The 18715-nt window shown below is 39.2% G+C and overlaps 1 protein-coding gene across 7 annotated transcripts in view; it reads left to right on the forward strand.

Annotated features, from left to right (window-relative positions):
- The window catches only part of LOC126212970 (zinc finger protein 724-like), a 132344-nt gene extending 124906 nt beyond the window's left edge, over positions 1-7438 (forward strand). For all 7 annotated transcript variants that reach the window (XM_049940496.1, XM_049940498.1, XM_049940494.1 and 4 more), the window contains one exon: positions 5339-7438. In XM_049940496.1, coding sequence (XP_049796453.1) covers positions 5339-6674 — 1336 coding nt within the window. In that variant the 3' untranslated portion in view covers positions 6675-7438. The remainder of the gene's footprint in view (positions 1-5338) is intronic.
- The last annotated feature ends 11277 nt before the right edge of the window (positions 7439-18715 follow it).

Consider the following 18715-nt stretch of genomic DNA (forward strand, 5'->3'; position numbering starts at 1 on the left):
TACAAGCCCACCAGGAAGATACAGGAATACCTTAAGCCTGCCAAGGACGCTCGCAAACCATTGGAAAAAGCTGGAGTGTATAGGATCCCATGCAGCTGTGGTGATGTTTATGTGGGCACCACTAAAAGAACGGTTTCTAAACATTTGGAAGAGAACAAGGGAAATTGTAGAAGAAGAGAAACGGAACGATCAGCTGTTGCGGAGCATGCTTTCCAGCCAGGGAACCACAATATTTGTTTCGAGGAGAGGCAAGTACTAGCGACCACGAGCGGATATAACGAAAGTCTCTACAGGGAGGCAATCGAAATCGCTAAACACCCAAATAATTTCAACCGAAAGGAGGAGGGCGTGAAATTAAACGGTATATGGATGCCGGTGTTAAAGAAGACGTGAACCACCCGTCCACTACTGGGTGATGGCAACGGCGATGGACAGCGGCCAATTGCACTGATGTTTTCAAAACACAAGACGTCACGCCGCGGCGCGGGAGCGCGCGGACACTGAATTTAGCGGCAGTCAGTAGCGAGCCAGTGGGTGTGTTGGACCTTCCATCAAGCTACGGGGACCCCCTTGAAGATGTCTCCCGCAGTCGGAGACGAAACGTTGGGAATAACCACAGAATTCATCAACCGACCACGGCATAACAGCCCGGATAATTGTAATGGACATGATATTTCCGGCCGTGAAAGTCTACATTTTAGAATTTTACTAGGTTGAGGTTCCTATACTGCCAGAAAGATCTATACAGGTTTATAAATCCATAACCATTCAAGGGATTCATAAGATTTACAGCTCCTAGCGGAATGATACCATCTTTTGACACGGAAAAATGTGCTTCCAACCAGTGAAAAGTTTTCACCCTAGAAAGGGCGTTTCTAACTGGGAAATAAGAGAATTTTTTTATCTTGTCCAGGTATACACCCTCGTTAAGGTTTCAGCTTTGCATATGGAATGGCTATTGAGAAGAAACGCCATGCACTGGTGGTACAGTTTTTTTATCAGAACAGTAGCACTACATTGCAGGAATATCACTGAAAGAAATGGCTGTGAAGTGGCTCTGTGTGAATGAGTTGAAGAATATTATCCAGAAATTTGAATAAATAGGTGAATTGAGTGGTGCAGCAGATTCCAATGTCAGTAGGTGAAGTGGCTTTTAGCTATAGCTGACTGTGCAGCAGATGCCTCTAGAGTTGTCAGAGGATTCCCTCTCCGGTCTCCCTCTGGCACATTTTACACTAGTATCTGTATGCGCTGCTAAAGAAGCCCCAAGATAGGCTTCAAGTGACTTTGACCTTCATTTTTGTCATGCGGGGAAATGAGCAACTTTTGGATGGACAAAGCATATTTTGCTTTGCATGGGGCTGTGAATGCACAGAACTGTCACATATGGGTTTGTCCTCCCAAATCTTGTGCCGGAATATCCACTGCACTCAGCGTATGTGAATGTGGTGTGGTTTCACAAGCCCCTTCATTCTCAGTCAGCGTTTCTTGGAGACAATGACACATCATGGACCCCTTAGGTGTACAGTGACATCTGAACTTGATAAGGACCTTGTTATCCAACGTGACTCGTGCATTTCAAGAACACAACGGTGTCTGCACCATTATTTTGATGCGAGATGGTGTGGCATGATATGTCAGTTGTCGAGTGAACAGTTGGTTTCATGAAACCTTCAGTATGACCTTCGTTATATCTTGACAGTTTCAAGATATGTGGCCTTAGAGATCCCCCAACTTAAATTCATGTGACATGTGGATGTTGGGATATCTGAAAGATTTATCAGGGATGTATGCAGAAACTCCTGATCAGAAGGCTATTATATGATGACAATCTGCTTACACTGGATATTCTATAGGCAACTGTTAACCATGTCATGTCATGGATACAGCATGTTGCAGAGTTGGTAGACCATTTTGAACACGTAACAGCTGATAATATCCTCATAAACGCACCAGAGCCACCATTATCATTGCTCTGGTCGTTTTTCCTATTTTCCTGCACTGATAACTCATTCTGGCTGCTTATAGCAACATATTTTCACCTGGTGGTAGAAAGTGAAAAATTACTTTTGAGCATATCCGTGAGGACACCAGTTAATGAACATGCTACAATGTTTTTGCATCCTGCAAAGTATAGAGCCCATATTGCAGCACCCTGAACACTGTCAGTTTAATTACAACCATTTATAACGCCTCGGAACAACTTCTGCTTACGAAGGCAGTGTGCTGTTAAGACAAATTTACCCTCAGTAAATTCATAATAAAGTTAGTATGACGTCTGGCAGAAATACCACACTCGTTCTATGATTGCTACTCAGCAGGGGTTTTTAATTAACAGCTTGTGTTTACTGTTGTTACAGTGTAATAACTATAGTGACTTCTGTCAGTGTCTTTCACATCACATTGTGTGTGTCACGTCTCCCTAACCATTCAAACCAGCCTAAATGGACGTACTATTCTCCATGCGTTCTGTCGGCAGCTCGTGGTCTAGTAGCTAGTGTTACTCCCTCTGGATGATGGGATCTCGGGTTTGATTACTGACCGGGGTGCGGATTTTCTCTTCCCAGTGGCTGGGTGTTTGTGTTCTAATCATTTCATCATCATCATTTCTGTCAGTGGCTACATTGGACTGCTTAAAAAATAACTGCATAAAAATTCGGACTTTGTACACCTGCTGATGACTGTGCAGTTGAGCGCCCCACAAACAAAACATCATCCATTAGTTCTGAGAGTAAGTGAACTATACTTCGATGTATATTTTGGTATGAAGTTTGGGATAACAGTGATACTCATTAAGATTACATAGTGATACATATTCAGTAGAGGGCCTGGTCGGTGGTGGTGATAACAGAGTAGATAATCGTATCACCATGATTCCTGCTTTTATGGTAGGGGAAATTCTTTGAAATGGAGAAATACACAACCCAAGCAATGTTTGTACAAGACAACAGTACATTGCTTTGCAGATTCCTGCCCTGTGACTTAGTGGTTACGTGTTGGGTAGGAATCGAGAGACTGAAGAAATCAGGTGTGCTATTGCCCTCTAAGGTATTTTAGATGAGGTTTAACGGTGATGAAACAAAATTTCGGTAATATGAAACTATTCGAAAGAACACACCTTTGGTGCTTGTTATTGATATCCCTGACATAAGACTTTATAGGCCTGCTTGTATTCACAGCAGTCTCCAAACCTGTGGATCCAGATGCAATATTTTCATGGTACTGTAAGGAACGGTTTTTGTTAACAATGGCAGCTATCTGGTTTGAGAATTTAGAGAACAAAGGAAGGAATAGATTAGAGATAACAGCTGTAGTGCCAAAGTTTGTAACAAATGTGGTGTAAACCATAAGCAGTGTTACTCTCCAGGCTGCAGTGTGTGTGCTCATAAAATACATTTGGACTTCCATCGTCACTGCATGAATAGTTCATGAATGTACCTGCCACGAAAAATGTTGTGCAATAAAGATTAAGGATATGACAAGTACCCAGAACCTATATAATGCTTACATGGAGGTCTCTAAAACAATTGATAAATAATTATCATCAAAATTTATATATTGTTGAAGGTTTCCACAAATTCTGTTTCTTATTCTGGTTTGTTTACAGTTGACTTGCATAGCATAAAATTTTAATTGTAAGTTTTATTTCTAGTACTTTGGCAAACAGGAATGTGCACATTTGATACCTTACTTACAAATGTTTTGGATTTATTTCTTCATTAATAATATTCAGTTACTTCACTCCCATATGTATGAAAGTCCATGTTGTAACTAACTGAGTTAAAAAAAGTTATGACAACGTTTATTGATTGAGTTGTTAACGTCTAGAATCTGACATACTCCATAATACCAGTTACATTAAAAAACCATGTGATCCCAACCAAGGGTTTAAAAACTCAAAATTTGCAGATACCATGCCAAACAAAACTATATATGAACAGAAAGGAAAAGAGTCAAAAGTTAGTCAGAACAGATGTAAACACTGGAGCATGCACGCCTTCAGTAGTTCATAATCTTCCATATCCAACATGATGCACATACTGGGGACCTGAAAGGCATCACAATTCTGTCCCATGAAAAAGGATTCAACTGCAGATGGAAAAATTGGACCCAGATACTACAGGGGTAGCCCATACATCAGCTGTCATCACTGTCACTCAATATGTCAGTCTGCACTGTGTCTAATGGATGATGATGTGGCAATTTACGTGTTGGTCTTTCAGTCAATTGTGTTCTGCAATACCAGGTGACCAGATGTTGAGTAGATGTAAAAATTTTCAAAAAGGCTCACTACAAATGTATTGGAAAATTTACAACCACTTACATCTTTTCACATAGTATTCCCTTTTTGTGCAAGGCTTCATATAAGTTTCAGTGCCAAAAACAGTCTTAGATTGAAACCATCTGCAAGTGTATCAGTCACATTCATTCATCAGTATGCAAATTTTTTCCTTGATTGATGTGATATTGATTCTTGTTCATGAACAGTCATTGTCCACCTGATCAACATCCATACTAGATATGCAATAAAAATATTGGAGCTCACGCTAGTTCTTGACTAACTGGGAATCAAACAAAAAAAAAGGTCAAATAAATTTATCATTACAAAGGCGAAAGTGTCGGCAAAACAAAGAAAAGGCACTTAAGTGCTAAGATGATGGAAGAGAAACATTTAAAAATTATTTCTCTTAGTTAAATCTGAAATACGTTGAACTTAAGAATTTTGAATTAAAATTTTTGGATACATTAAATAAATTGGTGTAGACTATTAACTTGTAGCACTGTATTGTATGAAGATTGTAACACATGAATGTGAATTATTTTATGCTCATCAAAAAATTCCAAGCCGGCCACTATGTTCGAGCACTTCTAGGTTCTTAAGTCCGAAAGCGTTTTGCTAATGCTGCTGTTGCTGTTGCTGTTGCTGTTGCTCCAGTCGCAGGTTCGAATCCTGCCTCAGGCATGGATGTGTGTGATGTCCTTAGGTTACTTGGGTTTAGGTAGTTCTAAGTCTAGGGTACTGATTACCTCAGATGTTAAGTCCCATAGTGCTCAGAGTCATTTGAACCATTTTAATAATTACACACACAATCTGCAGTGGCTCTTATTGATCATTATGGAATTTCGTCTGGTTATTTTCGTTTTAAACCATGTTTACATGATTATTTCTTTCCTTCTGGTGAATATTGTAATTTTAAATTGCTAACAGTTACTGAATATATAATTTCTTATACACTTTTATGAATTGCGGCCTATAGTACTTGATTTATGGACACTCAAATATTGTTTCTTTCTTGTTTGTATATCAGTATTTAACATTCTTCTCCTTACTCTTCAGATTGACTCAGAGTACTGGTGGGAGCTGTGGCACATTATGTGAGGAAACTTATCACCATGGGCTAGTCCAGGATAAGTTGGTGATAGACAAGAAGACGTCAACACATGAGTTGGGTCCCAATACAGAAGATGTGATTATTGATAAGGAGTGCTCAGTTGCTACCCGATATGACTGTAGTACAAGGGAAAAGGAATTTCATGTATATAGCTGTAATTTCTGCCGACAAAGCTTTCCTTCCAAATACAGGCTCATAATGCATGTGTTTGTGCACATTGATGGTACGCAACCACCTTTGTATGTTTGTAAGTGGTGTGGTGAGGTATTTCACAGTAATGTTAGTTTGAAAAAACATTTGAGAATGAGTGAGAATTCTGTCTTACCTGCTAGCAACCATGAAAAATACGGCGATAGTGATCATCATCAAAGCAGTATCTTCTTGGATAGTGAGCGAGAAGTTTCTGTTACAGAACACAATGAGCAGTCTTCGTGTAAGGAAACTTCGAAAGCTTCAAAGAAGTCCTCTAATGACAGGCGTTACACACATAGGAGAAATGATACGGAGAAATCAAATGATTATGGAGCTTCATCCACAGCTGTTAATGTCACTCCCCAGGCTGATCTACTTACTGCAAACAGAACCCACAAATGTGATATTTGTGGCAAATTGTTTGCTAGGTCATGTCATCTGAAGACTCACGTATTAATTCACACTGGAAAGAAACCTCACAAATGTGAAATGTGTGGGAAATCTTTTACTATGTTAAGTGATCTCAAGAAACACACATTAATTCACACTGGAAAGAAACCTCACAAATGCGAGGTTTGTGGGAAATGTTTTACTATGTTAGGCTATCTTAAGAAACATTCATTCTTCCACACTGGAAAGAAACCTCACAAATGCGAGGTTTGTGGGAAATCTTTTGCTATATCAGGTGATCTCAAGAATCACACATTAATTCACACTGGAAAGAAAGCACACAAATGTGACATCTGTGGGAAATCTTTTACTACGTCAAGCAGTCTCAGGGCACATGCTTTCATTCACACGGGACAGAAACCTAACAAATGTGTTATTTGTGGGAAATGTTTTGCTTTGTCAGGCAATCTCAAGAAACACACATTAATTCACACTGGAAAGAAACCTCACAAATGTGAGATTTGTGGGAAATCTTTTGGTATGTTAGGCACTCTCAATAGGCACGTATTAATTCACACTGGAAGAAAGCCTCATAAATGTGTAATCTGTGACAGAAGTTTCACTCAATTGAGTACGCTCAAGACACATGCATTACTCCACTTGAGAAAGAAACAAGTAGTTGTTAGTTTAAGCAAATAGGTATCCCTGGTTGGTGCTCTCAAGGCCTGTAAAATAATGGATGTAGCAGGGAGACAATAAATGGTAATGGCTGTGAAATAACAGTATAATGTGGTAGAATTGTGAAAAAATGTGTAATTATGTGTACTTTAGAGTGGTAGCAGATAAAATGGCAATATAAAAATCCGTATCTGCAGCTTGAAATGTCAAGAAATTGTATTGCTAAATATGCCTCAAACGTGAATCAAATATGTTTGTCATTAACACTATTTTTTTCCTATCGATCTTGAGACAAGAGGATTCTGAATTGTGATAAATACTTACCTTCGTCAGTAATTATAAGTAGCATGCAATATTCAGTATAAGGCCAAGGAAATGTCATGACTTTCTGATTATTATCCCTAACATAGTCACCATGTATTACTTGTAACTCTGCATTTTAGAAACAATGTTAGCAATTGGGAACCCATATATTATGGCAGTTCCTTCTCTCAGGCTAGTAAACTCAACACTGGAGAAACATGATTATGGCAATTATTTTACTCAGGTATGTTTTCTCAAGAGATTTACTCTGTGTGTCATTAATAGTGTATACATTTGTTCTGTTAGTACTAATCCTGCATTAGTAAATGTAACAACAAATATAACAACCTGCTTAATAGCATGATTGTCCACGTTTGGAACACAATGCGTAGACAGTTCTACATGATAGGGACTTGACAAGTTGTTTACATGTTTCTGGAAGTATGTTGCACCAGATGTTTTATTAAATCTTATTTAAAGTACTTAATTGGTACTGATTGTTAAATCCTACCTCATTGGTTTTGTCCTTATCTAAGTGGAAAGTAATGCTCTCCCATTTTGAAAAATAAGAAAAATGACAAAATTATACAATGTAAACAAACTAATACGTATTAGCATCCAATCTCCTAATGCTTAGTCGTAAATGAGTCGTGACTGAATTGTGCCAGGATACAAAATCCACTTAAGTATAAAATTACCCAACAGCTGCTGCTCATGCACCACTGGTTTTGGTGATCTCAATAATTCACAATATCCTTGATTACATATCATCATATAACCAATCTGAGGACAACTACAGTGACTGGGAGAGTGATGACACCAAGGCAACCACTCAATGTAGGTATTCCAGCTTACTCCACTCAGTGATGTGTGCAGTGTCGTGGTTAATGGTAACTTGCAATTTTCCCAAGCTAGTATTCATCAATGGTTTGCAGAAGGCGAGTCTTTGATTTTTTTGGTAGTGTAGGCAGGCAGTCTGTCGGTTGGGTGCCAGCATAAAACGTGTTTCAGGGGAAATTAACAGAAAAAGGTCAAAGCTATTGTGTGTGTAAGTCAAATGAACAGATAACCTAATGGTGGGTGTGATACATTATAATAAGAAAGTTGAATAAAAGTCTGCTGTTAGAGAAACTCAATAAGTCTCAAGCGTAATTGTATGGCCAGAGCAGAGAACTGCTACAATAGTTGGCTGTACTACCAAACACTGTAATTTGTTCGCAGTGGGCATAAATAAAGGTTTGTGCCTTGCAACAACAGTGCAAGAGCAAGGGAATTCTTTGGTTTCCTCTAAAATTAATGCAATTTCGCAATTTGCGACAGTAGTGAGGGTAATAAAGTAGGATGCTTGTCATAATTAGTGTGAATGTACAGTTGAAATTCGAACTACATGACAGTCTGATGTACAACCCTTGTAAACAATCAGGATATCCATCGCCAAATATTACATTCATAAGCAGCTACACAGGCGACAGGGAAAGAAGGCGATAACACTCAGATTAGCAACTGGTGCAGATTATTGACAGGGATAGCTGCACAGTTAACACATCTATCGATCTTGACAGTTTTACAATAGCAGCAGTGCAATAATACAGCCAGGTTGATTCCTACATGGAGTTGGTCATTTGCTTGTGTAATGATCCATGAAATGAATTACTAGTTATGGTTTTCAGGAAGGTTTCCGCTGGCACTAAGTTAGGGCTGAGTCTCTGTTGCAGTTTTGGCTGAATGGTAGGAGCAAGGTGACAAGCAGTTCCTTCTGTTAAATGTTAATGCTGAACAGGATATAAAATCTGTTAAATCCGAGCTCAAGAGGGTAATCAGTAAGCCAAAAATTGATTATTTTAGGACACTCCTCAGAGACATTCACTGGACTGATGTTCACAGTGCTCATGGCATGAATGAAAAATATAACATTTTTGCTAATAAATTGCTTACCTTATTCAAACACTGCTTTCCCCCAAAACTTACCAAGGTTAGAGCATAGTCTACAAAGAAGCCATGGATTACTCGAGGAATAGGGGTATCTTGTAAAACAAAAAGAAAACTGCATCTGTCAATCAGAAACATTTCCAATGTTGATGCTATAGCACATTATAAGAAATACTGCAAAATATCAAAGACTGTAATACGGATGTCAAAGCAAATATATTACAAGGAAAAGATAGTCATATCAGATAACAAAATAAAGACAATATGGGATATAGTGAAGGAGGAGACTGGTAGAACCAGACATGAAGAGGAACAAATAGCATTAAGAGTAGATGATACATTGTATAGTGTTGCAGAACTTTTTAACAAACATTTTATAACTGTTACTGAAAAGATGGGGTTGTCAGGTTCGGTAGATGCTGCTATGGAATACCACAAACCAGAAATTTCAAGCAACTTCCATAATATGAATTTGACCCTCACTACCCCAACAGAAATAATGTCTATCATAAAATCTTTAAAATCAAAAACATCTAGTGGGTATGATGAAATATCAACAAAGTTAATTAAAGAATGTGATTCCGAGCTAAGTAACATATTAAGCTATCTGTGTAACCAGTCGTTTATCAGTGGAATATTTTCTGAATGGTTGAAATATGCCCAAGTTAAGCCACTGTTTAAGAAGGGAGATAAAGAAATAGCATCAAATTTCCATCCAATTTCACTGTTGCCAGCATTCTCAAAAATTTTCGAAAAAGTAATGTACAGTTGTCTTTATAACCATCTTATCTCAAATAACATACTGTCAAAGTCACAGTTTGGATTTCTAAAAGGTTCTGATATTGAGAAGGCTATCTACACTTACAGTGAAAATGTGCTTAATTCATTAGACAAAAAATTGCAGGCAACTGGTATATTTTGTGATCTGTCAAAGGCATTTTACTGTGTAAATCACAATATCCTTTTAAGTAAACTAGAATATTATAGTGTAATGGGAAATGGTTCAAATCTTATATCTCTGGCAGGAAAAAAAGGGTGTTACTAGGAAAGAGACATGTATCAAGCTATCAGGCATCATCCAACTGGGAACTAATTACATGTGGGGTCCCACAAGGTTCCATTTTGGGCCCTTAATTTTTCTTGTGTATATCAATGACCTTTCATCAGTAACATTAGCAGATGCCAAGTTTGTTTTGTTTGCCGATGACACAAACATTGCAATAAATAGCAAATCAAGTGTAGTCTTAGAAAGATCAGCCAATAAAATATTTGTGGACATTAATCACTGGTTCCTAGCCAATTCTTTGTCACTAAACTTTGAAAAAACACACTACATGCAGTTCAGAACTTGTAAGGGGTGTCCCAAGAGTATATGTCTAACATATGATGACAAGAAGATAGAAGAAGTGGACAGTGTTAAATTCTTGGGATTACAGCTTGATAATAAATTCAACTGGGAGGAGCACACCACAGAACTGCTGAAGCGTCTTAACAAATCTCTGTTTGCAATGCGAATTTTGTCAGACATAGGGGATATAAAAATGAAAAAGTTGGCATACTATGCTTACTTTCACTCAATAATGTCATATGGGATTATTTTTTGGTGTAATTCATCAAGCCAAGCTAAAGTTTTCTGGGCACAAAAACGTGCAGTAAGAGTTATATGTGGTGTGAACTCAAGAACATCCTGCAGAAGCCTGTTTAGGGAACTAGTGATACTAACTACTGCTTCCCAATATATTTATTCCTTAATGAAATTTGTCATTAAATATATCACTTTTTCAAACCAACAGCTCAATTCATGGAATCAATACTAGAAATAAGAATAATCTTCACAAGGATTTAAAGTCACTTAGTCTTGTACAAAAAGGTGTGCATTATTCAGGAACACACATTTTCAATAACTTGCCAGCAGCCATAAAAAGCTTAACAACCAATGAAATTCAGTTTAAGAGGAGCCTAAAGGATTTATTGGTGGCCAACTCCTTCTACTCCATTGATGAATTTATTAGTAAAACCAACTGATTTGTATATAAGTACAACATAACTTCTGCACCATTTCAGTGCAGTAATGTGTTCATTGTAAATAAGTATTACAGTAGTTGTATTACATGTTTATTACCTTATAAATAAATAAAAAACTTTTTTATTTTAAATTCAGTGCATTAGTATTTGTAAAATGACTCTTAGTGTTCATTAAAAAAATGACGATCATTCCACTTGGGACCTGTGGAATGGTACATTAGCTTACTTGTTTTAGTTGTAACTATTTGTCGTGTATTGTTGTTTTTCTGACATGTTCCACATCCTGGAGGACCTCCTCACTACGGATCAATTGGAATGAAAGTAAATCTAATCTAATCAAAACATGCAACTGTTGCATGGCTGCTGTACAAAAAAAAATCTGTGAAGCTTTGGTTACTTCCAAAGTAGCAGTCAGTTTGCACAGTTCCCTGTATATAGTTATTAAGTCACGCTGGATCGCGTTTTTAAGTCCCTAATATTGCTATATTGGCACAGTGACTATATTATGGATTTGTCAGTTGGTAGCCAAAAGGTTATCCTCAGTGTGAGTGAGCCGCACATGCTAGCTTACTGGGATTTCATGACACTGCGTAACAATGAATGAAGCTTGCTGGGGAGCTTTATCACAGCTATCAGCGTCAGTCTGATCAGGAATACCAAATTTGTTTTCAGCACAGCTGCACTTCCATTAAACGAAACTCGCATAGCATGGCGGAGTGGTACTGTGACTAGTTGTCCACAGGATGAACAGTGTCTGTAATGCAGTGAAGGAAAATTAAATCTGTGAAAAGACAATGATGGTAGTACATATTGTCTGGTCGTTTCTGCTTGAATGCTGCAAAAGTTAGCACTCATGTAGAGGCAACTGCAACAGGGACCAAGGTTCGATGCTTCTGCAGTCAAGATGATTGATCAGCAGTATTTATAGCATGTTCACAGGTGCTAGTTGTCTTGAAGCTTTGCACAAGTTTAAAAGTTTATAAGTTTATTATTCTTTCTAAAAAATAGTGATAATTTATGTTGAGTAAGGCTGAAAGTTAAGACGACTGAATTCACAGCCAGTTGTGTTTGGGATGCTTTTAGAAAAAACAGAAGACGTCATGGCCTGGTATTTTGCAGAATTAGGTCAACGGTTGGCTGATATGTATGATTTACTGTAGTTATGCTAATTCTGTACTTTGTTGGTAAACCAAATGCGAGTTTCTATTCCCACTTTTCTGAAAATCTAATGAGAATGAAATCACATTTTGGAAGTGTCCATTATGTAAACTGGCATGAACATGGAGATGTTAGATTTAGGACAAGGTTGTCAAAATAGGAGACCTACCCAGTAGTGATAACTTCCTTTGTGAGCTATGGGAAAGAATAGAGGGCTTCGCTGTTAGGAAAATGGCCAAACCAGCTTCAATTGCCTGTATCGAAATTGAAGTTGAGAGATTTGTTACATTTATATCATGCATTAAAATATAATGGAAGGTGCAATAAGGATCAGAGGTAAACTACAAAAGGAATCTTGACCAACTGTCCAACTTCATGATGGTTCAAGCAAACTGGCGTGTTGTGCACCACACAGGGTACGCTAAACAGGGTGTTACAAAAAGGTGCTGCCAAACTTTCAGGAAACTTTCCTCACACACAAAGAAACAAAATATGTTATGTGGACATGTGTCCGGAAACCCTTACTTTCCATGTTAGAGCTCATTTTATTACTTCTCTTCAAATCACGTTAATCATGGAATGGAAACACACAGCAACAGAACGTACCAGCGTGACTTCAAACACTTTGTTACAGGAAATGTTCAAAATGTCCTCCATTAGCGAGGATACATGCATCCACCCTCCGTCGTATGGAATCGCTGATGCAGCCCTGGAGAATGGCGTATTGTATCACAGCCATCCACAATACGAGCACGAAGAGTCTCTACATTTGGTACCGGGGTTGCGTAGACGAGAGCTTTCAAATGCCCCCATAAATGAAAGTCAAGGTGGTTGAGGTCAGGAGAGCGTGGAGGCCATGGAATTGGTCTGCATCTACCAATCCATTGGTCACCGAATCTGTTGTTGAGAAGCATACGAACACTTCGACTGAAATGTGCAGGAGCTCCATCGTGCATGAACCACATGTTGTCATACTTGTAAAGGCACATGTTCTAGCGGCACAGGTAGAGTATCCCGTATGAAATCGTGATAACGTGCTCCATTGAGCGTAGGTGGAAGAACATAGGGCCCAATCAAGACATCACCAACAATACCTGCCCGAAAGTTCACAGAAAATCTGTGTTGATGACGTGATTGCACAATTGCGTGCGGATTCTCGTCAGTCCACACTTGTTGATTGTGAACATTTACAATTTGATCACGTTGGAATGAAGCCTCATCCGTAAAGAGGACATTTGCACTGAAATGAGGATTGACACATTGTTGGATGAACCATTCACAGAAGTGTACCCGTGGAGGCCAATCAACTGCTGATAGTGCCTGCACACACTGCACTGTACATGGTACGGAAACAACTGGTTCTCCCGTAGCACTCTCCATACAGTGACGTGGTCAACGTTACCTTGTACAGCAGCAACTTCTCTTACGCTGACATTAGGGTTATCGTCAACTGCACGAAGAAGTGCCTCGTCCATTGCAGGTGTCCTCGTTGTTCTAGGTCTTCCCCAGTCGCGAGTCATAGGCTGGAATGTTCCGTGCTCCCTAAGATGCCGATCAATTGCTTCAAACGTCTTCCTGCTGGGACACCTTCGTTCTGGAAATCTGTCTCGATACAAACGTACCGCGCCATGGCTATTGCCCCATGCTAATCCATACATCAAATGGGCATCTGCCAACTCCGCATTTGTAAACATTGCACTGACTGCAAAACCACGTTTGTGATGAACACTAACCTGAACACTAACCTGTTGATGCTACATACCTATGTGCATGATGCTAGTACTGTAGAGCAATGAGTCGCATGTCACCACAAGCACCGAAGTCAACATTACCTTCCTTCAATTGGACCAACTGGCGGTGAATCAAGGAAGTACAGTACATACTGACGAAACTAAAATGAACTATAACATGGAAATTTAGCGTTTCCAGACACATGTCCACATAACATCTTTTCTTTATTTGTGTGTGAGGAATGTTTCCTGAAAGTTTGACCATACCTTTTTGTAACACCCAATGAACTGAAAACAGGTGTTCACAATAGTAAATTTTGTAAAAGGATTATGGTCTTGTGACTGTTGAGGGACTTAACTGGTCCATGCCAGTCCTAATTAAATTAGGTGATAAAAACAGATGGCAGAACATGACAGTATAAAGTGAAAAACAGAAATACATTAACAGGAAAAGAGGTGACATCATGCACCACAACTATGGCAACTTAGATTTAATCATAAAGGGATGCAAAAGGAAGGGCAGGAGCTTGTTGCTTGATGAATCAGACGTTTTTCGTCATCTCATCAGCCTATCAAGGTGTAATGAACTTACAAGTGGTAGGAATAGAAGTGAGTGTGCTGTTGCCATACAACATTTGTGTCACGAAGCCATAGAATTTAATTCTGCTGCTATAAAAGTATGCCAAAGCAAAGGTGGTAAAGGAATATGAAATGAGCAGAAACGCCTATAGATAAGTCAGGTAAGTTAATGAATTTAAAGAGGCAAAACATTTAAAGTTTTTCTCAGTGATGCAGTGCTGGCAAGTAGTACTTTAGCTTTGTGGGTGTGTAAGGCACTGGGGTGTGTCCAACTGTATAGCTATTTATAGTGTACATGTGAATGCATAACGTGGTATGTATTAGTGCAAATGAAAGGGTCACAAAAGTAGCCTGTTTCAGTAATGTATGCCTATCCAGATACATGGCTCTTTTGGTTAGTGACAGATGGGGAAGCACAGAGCAGCTGAACAGATTGCATGAAGCATTCTAAATCGTTCCATAAACGGAATGGAGGTCATCAGATGAGTTGGCGTTCACATCATCAAAATCGCAGAGCCTAAGTGGCAGGTAAAACACATCACTCGAGGGAAAAATGCACAAAATTGTTGGTTAGTGAATGTTTAATTAGAGTATGAATGTAATTGATAACATTGGTGGTGGCCTTATTGGGAAAAAGACTTCATTATTCATAATTTTCTTCAAGGAGTGAACAGACCTGAAATTTGGTGTAGTGCCAGGTGCATCAGCCAGGAACTGCTTGGGAAATGTGGTTCTGTACTGCTGAATGTCTCATTTTATTCGATGGAGGATGTAGATAATGTCTGAGATCCCCTCTTGCACAATGGCGACGAGTAATGTAGGACAAGGGTTCATAAAGATCAAATGGCGGCTCCAGTATTATTATAAAAATGTACTAAGCAGATATATCCCCAAGGGCAGATCAGTGTTCAGACTGGAAACAATGTGGAACATTATTACCTGTGTACGCATAGAACCCAAAGCAGTGTCAGTGGTAGGTGAAACATTGAGGCAAAATAACATGATAGTGTAGGAATTAGATATAGTTACCCACTCAGGGAACTCTCTTTAAATGTCTAAGAGGGAATGTTGTGTTTCATAGGTGTTTGTGTTGTGTGTGAGTGGAGCCACTACTGCCATAATTGAGGTGTTGTAGTTCTCATTGTGCAAGTGGGGCACGTATGTTTTTATTTGACAGCAAGATGACAGATGGTAAAATGGACCGTAGTACAAAGATGAATCAGAAGTAAGTGCTATGACCAGACCAGTGTCTCTGTGATCACTAATTGGACTGTGTTAGGATGACGCCTCTGGAGGAACCAGAAGGCCAAGCAACATCTTCCTGACTCATTTGCGTGGGATAGATTTTGAAAGACACTAACTGCCTATCTAGCGAGCCCCATTGGTTCCTTTCACTTGCAAATTGTTGAGCAGTTAACGACATGGATTAAACAGGAACCTGTACATCGAACAAGGCATATCACATTTCTCGCAGTATATCATTGTTTAATGGTCTTACACCCTCATGTTAAATGGAAGTGGTTGGAAAAAAAGATGGTGTAAAGGATAGCAGTATTATTATCTTTCAGATTAGGATTCACACTGGAAGCAGTTTGAAACTTGCTGGAATCACCTTTGCAGGTGTTGCAATTGAAACATACCATATTAATATCTTAAAAGAATGATCAAAGTTTCAGATACTTTGCTTATGGAATGGTAAGTCCATAATTAACAGTGAAACGCATGAATGGAGTGGTGATATTCCCATTGCCAAGACATATGAGCCAAGATGATGTGAATAAGTCATAGGTAGGGTTAGTGGGGGCCAAGATGAAGTGCTTAACGATATTCCTGTCATTGCTCAAACACTTACTCTTTGACAACTGATGTGCCAAATCATTGCAATAACATAATCGACCTTCTTGTGACAAACAGAGCCAAACTGTTTGAAACAGTTAACGCAGAACACGGAATCAGAGATCATAAAGCAGTTACAGCATCAGTGCTTTCAGCCATAAATAGTAATACTAAAAATGGTAGGAAGATTTTTCTGTTTAACAAAAGTGACAAAAAGCAGATTTCAGAGTAGCTGACGGCTCAACACAAAAGTTTTATCTCATGTACAGATAGTGTTGAGGATCAGTGGTCAAAGTTCAAAACCATCGTAGAATATGCATTAGATGAGTATGTGCCAAGCTAGATCGTAAGAGATGGAAAAGAGCCACCGTGGTACAACAACCGAGTTAGAAAACTGCTACAAAAGCAAAGGGAACTTCACAGCAAACATAATCATAGACAAAGCCTTGCTGACAAACAAAGATTACATGAAGCGAATTGTAGTGTGAGGAGGGCTATGCGAGAGGCGTTCAACGAATTCGAAAGTAAAGTTCTATGTACTGACTTGGCAGAAAGTCCTAAGAAATTTTGGTCTTATGTCAAAGTGGTAGGTGGATCAAAACAAAATGTCCAAACACTCTGTGACCAAAATTGTACTGAAACAGGGGAGGACAGACTAAAGGCCTATATACTAAATGTATTTTTCCAAATCTGTTTCACACAGGAAGACTGCACTGTAGTTCCCTCTCTTGATTGTTGCACAGATGACAAAATGGTAGATATCGAAATAGACGACAGAGGGATAGAGAAACAATTAAAATCGCTCAAAAGAGGAAAGGCCGCTGGACCTGATGGGATACCAGTTCGATTTTACACAGAGTACGCGAAGGAACTTGCCCCCCTTATTGCAGCGGTGTACTGTAGGTCTCTAGAAAAGCGTAGCATTCCAAAGGATTGGAAAATGGCACAGGTCATCCCCGTTTTCAAGAAGGGACGTCGAACAGATGTGCAGAACTATAGACATATATATCTATCGTCGATCAGTTGTAGAATTTTGGGAAACGTATTATGTTCGAGTATAGTGACTTTTCTGGAGACTAGAAATCTACTCTGTAGAAATCACCATGGGTTTCGAAAAAGACGATCGTGTGAAACGCAGCTCGCGCTATTCGTCCACGATACACAGAGGGCGATAGACAAGGGTTCCCAGGTAGATGCAGTGATTCATGACTTCTGAAAGGCGTTTGATACAGTTCCCCACAGTCGTTTAATTAACAAAGTAAGAGCATATGGACTATCAGATCAGTTGTGTGATTGGATTGAAGAGTTCCTAGATAATGGAGAGAAGTCTTCCAAAGTAAGAGTGATTTCAGATGTGCCGCAGGGGAATGTCGTAGGACCATTGCTATTCACAATATATATCAATGACCTTGTGCATAACATCAGAAGTTCACTGAGGCGTTTTGCAGATGATGCTGTAGAATATCTATAGGTTGTAACAATGGAAAATTGTACTGAAATGCAAGAGGATCTGCAACAAATTGACGCATGGTGCACGGAATGGCAATTGAATCTCAATATAGACAAGTGTAATGTGCTGCAAATACATAGAAAGAAAGATCCTTTTTCATTTAGCGGAATTATAGCAGGTCAGCAACTGGAACCAGTTAATTCCATAAACTGTCTGGGAGTAGGCATTAAGAGTGATTTACAATGGGATGACCATATAAAATTAATTGTCGGTGAAGTAGATGCCAGACTGAGATTCATTGGGTGAATCTTAAGAAAATGCAGTCCGAAAACAAAGGAAGTAGGTAACTGTAAACTTGTTCGCCCCTGCTTGAATACTGCTCACTGGTGTGGGATCTGTACCAGATAGGGTTGATAGAAGAGACAGAGAAGATCCAATGGAGAGCAGCGCACTTTGTTACACAATCATTCAGTAATCGCAAAAGCGTTATAGAGATGATAGATAAACTCCAGTGGAAAACTCTGCAAGAGAGACGAGGAGTAGCTCGGTAAGGGCTTTTGTTGAAGTTTCAAGAACATACCTTCACCAAGAAGTCGGGCAGTATATTGCTCCCTCTTACGTATATCTCGCAAAGAGACCATAAGTATAAAATCATAGAGATTAGAGCCCACACAGATGCATACAGGCAATCTTTCTTTCCACAAACAATGCGAGACGGGAATAGAAGGGAGAACTGATAGAGGTACTCAAGGTACCCTCCTCCACACACTGTCAGGTGGTTTGCGGAGTATGGATGTAGATGTAGATGTAGAGTGACGTGGCCCATATGAGCTCAGACTAGCCCCTTCTTAACAGAAGAACCGAACAGATTCAGGAACATGGTAGTAGGGACAGGAATAACATGGAAGGGTTAAGAAACTAACTTCAATGATATGTGACTACAGAATTTCTCCAGCAGTACAGAATGACTGTTCATCGTGCCTTAGCAGTAGTTAAGAAAACATGTCATTGAGAAGTTGTCCCTATTCCTCCTTGTTTACTGAGGATGAGAA

This window comes from Schistocerca nitens, chromosome 11 (assembly GCF_023898315.1).
Source record: "Schistocerca nitens isolate TAMUIC-IGC-003100 chromosome 11, iqSchNite1.1, whole genome shotgun sequence".
In the NCBI taxonomy this organism is placed as follows: domain Eukaryota; kingdom Metazoa; phylum Arthropoda; class Insecta; order Orthoptera; family Acrididae; genus Schistocerca; species Schistocerca nitens.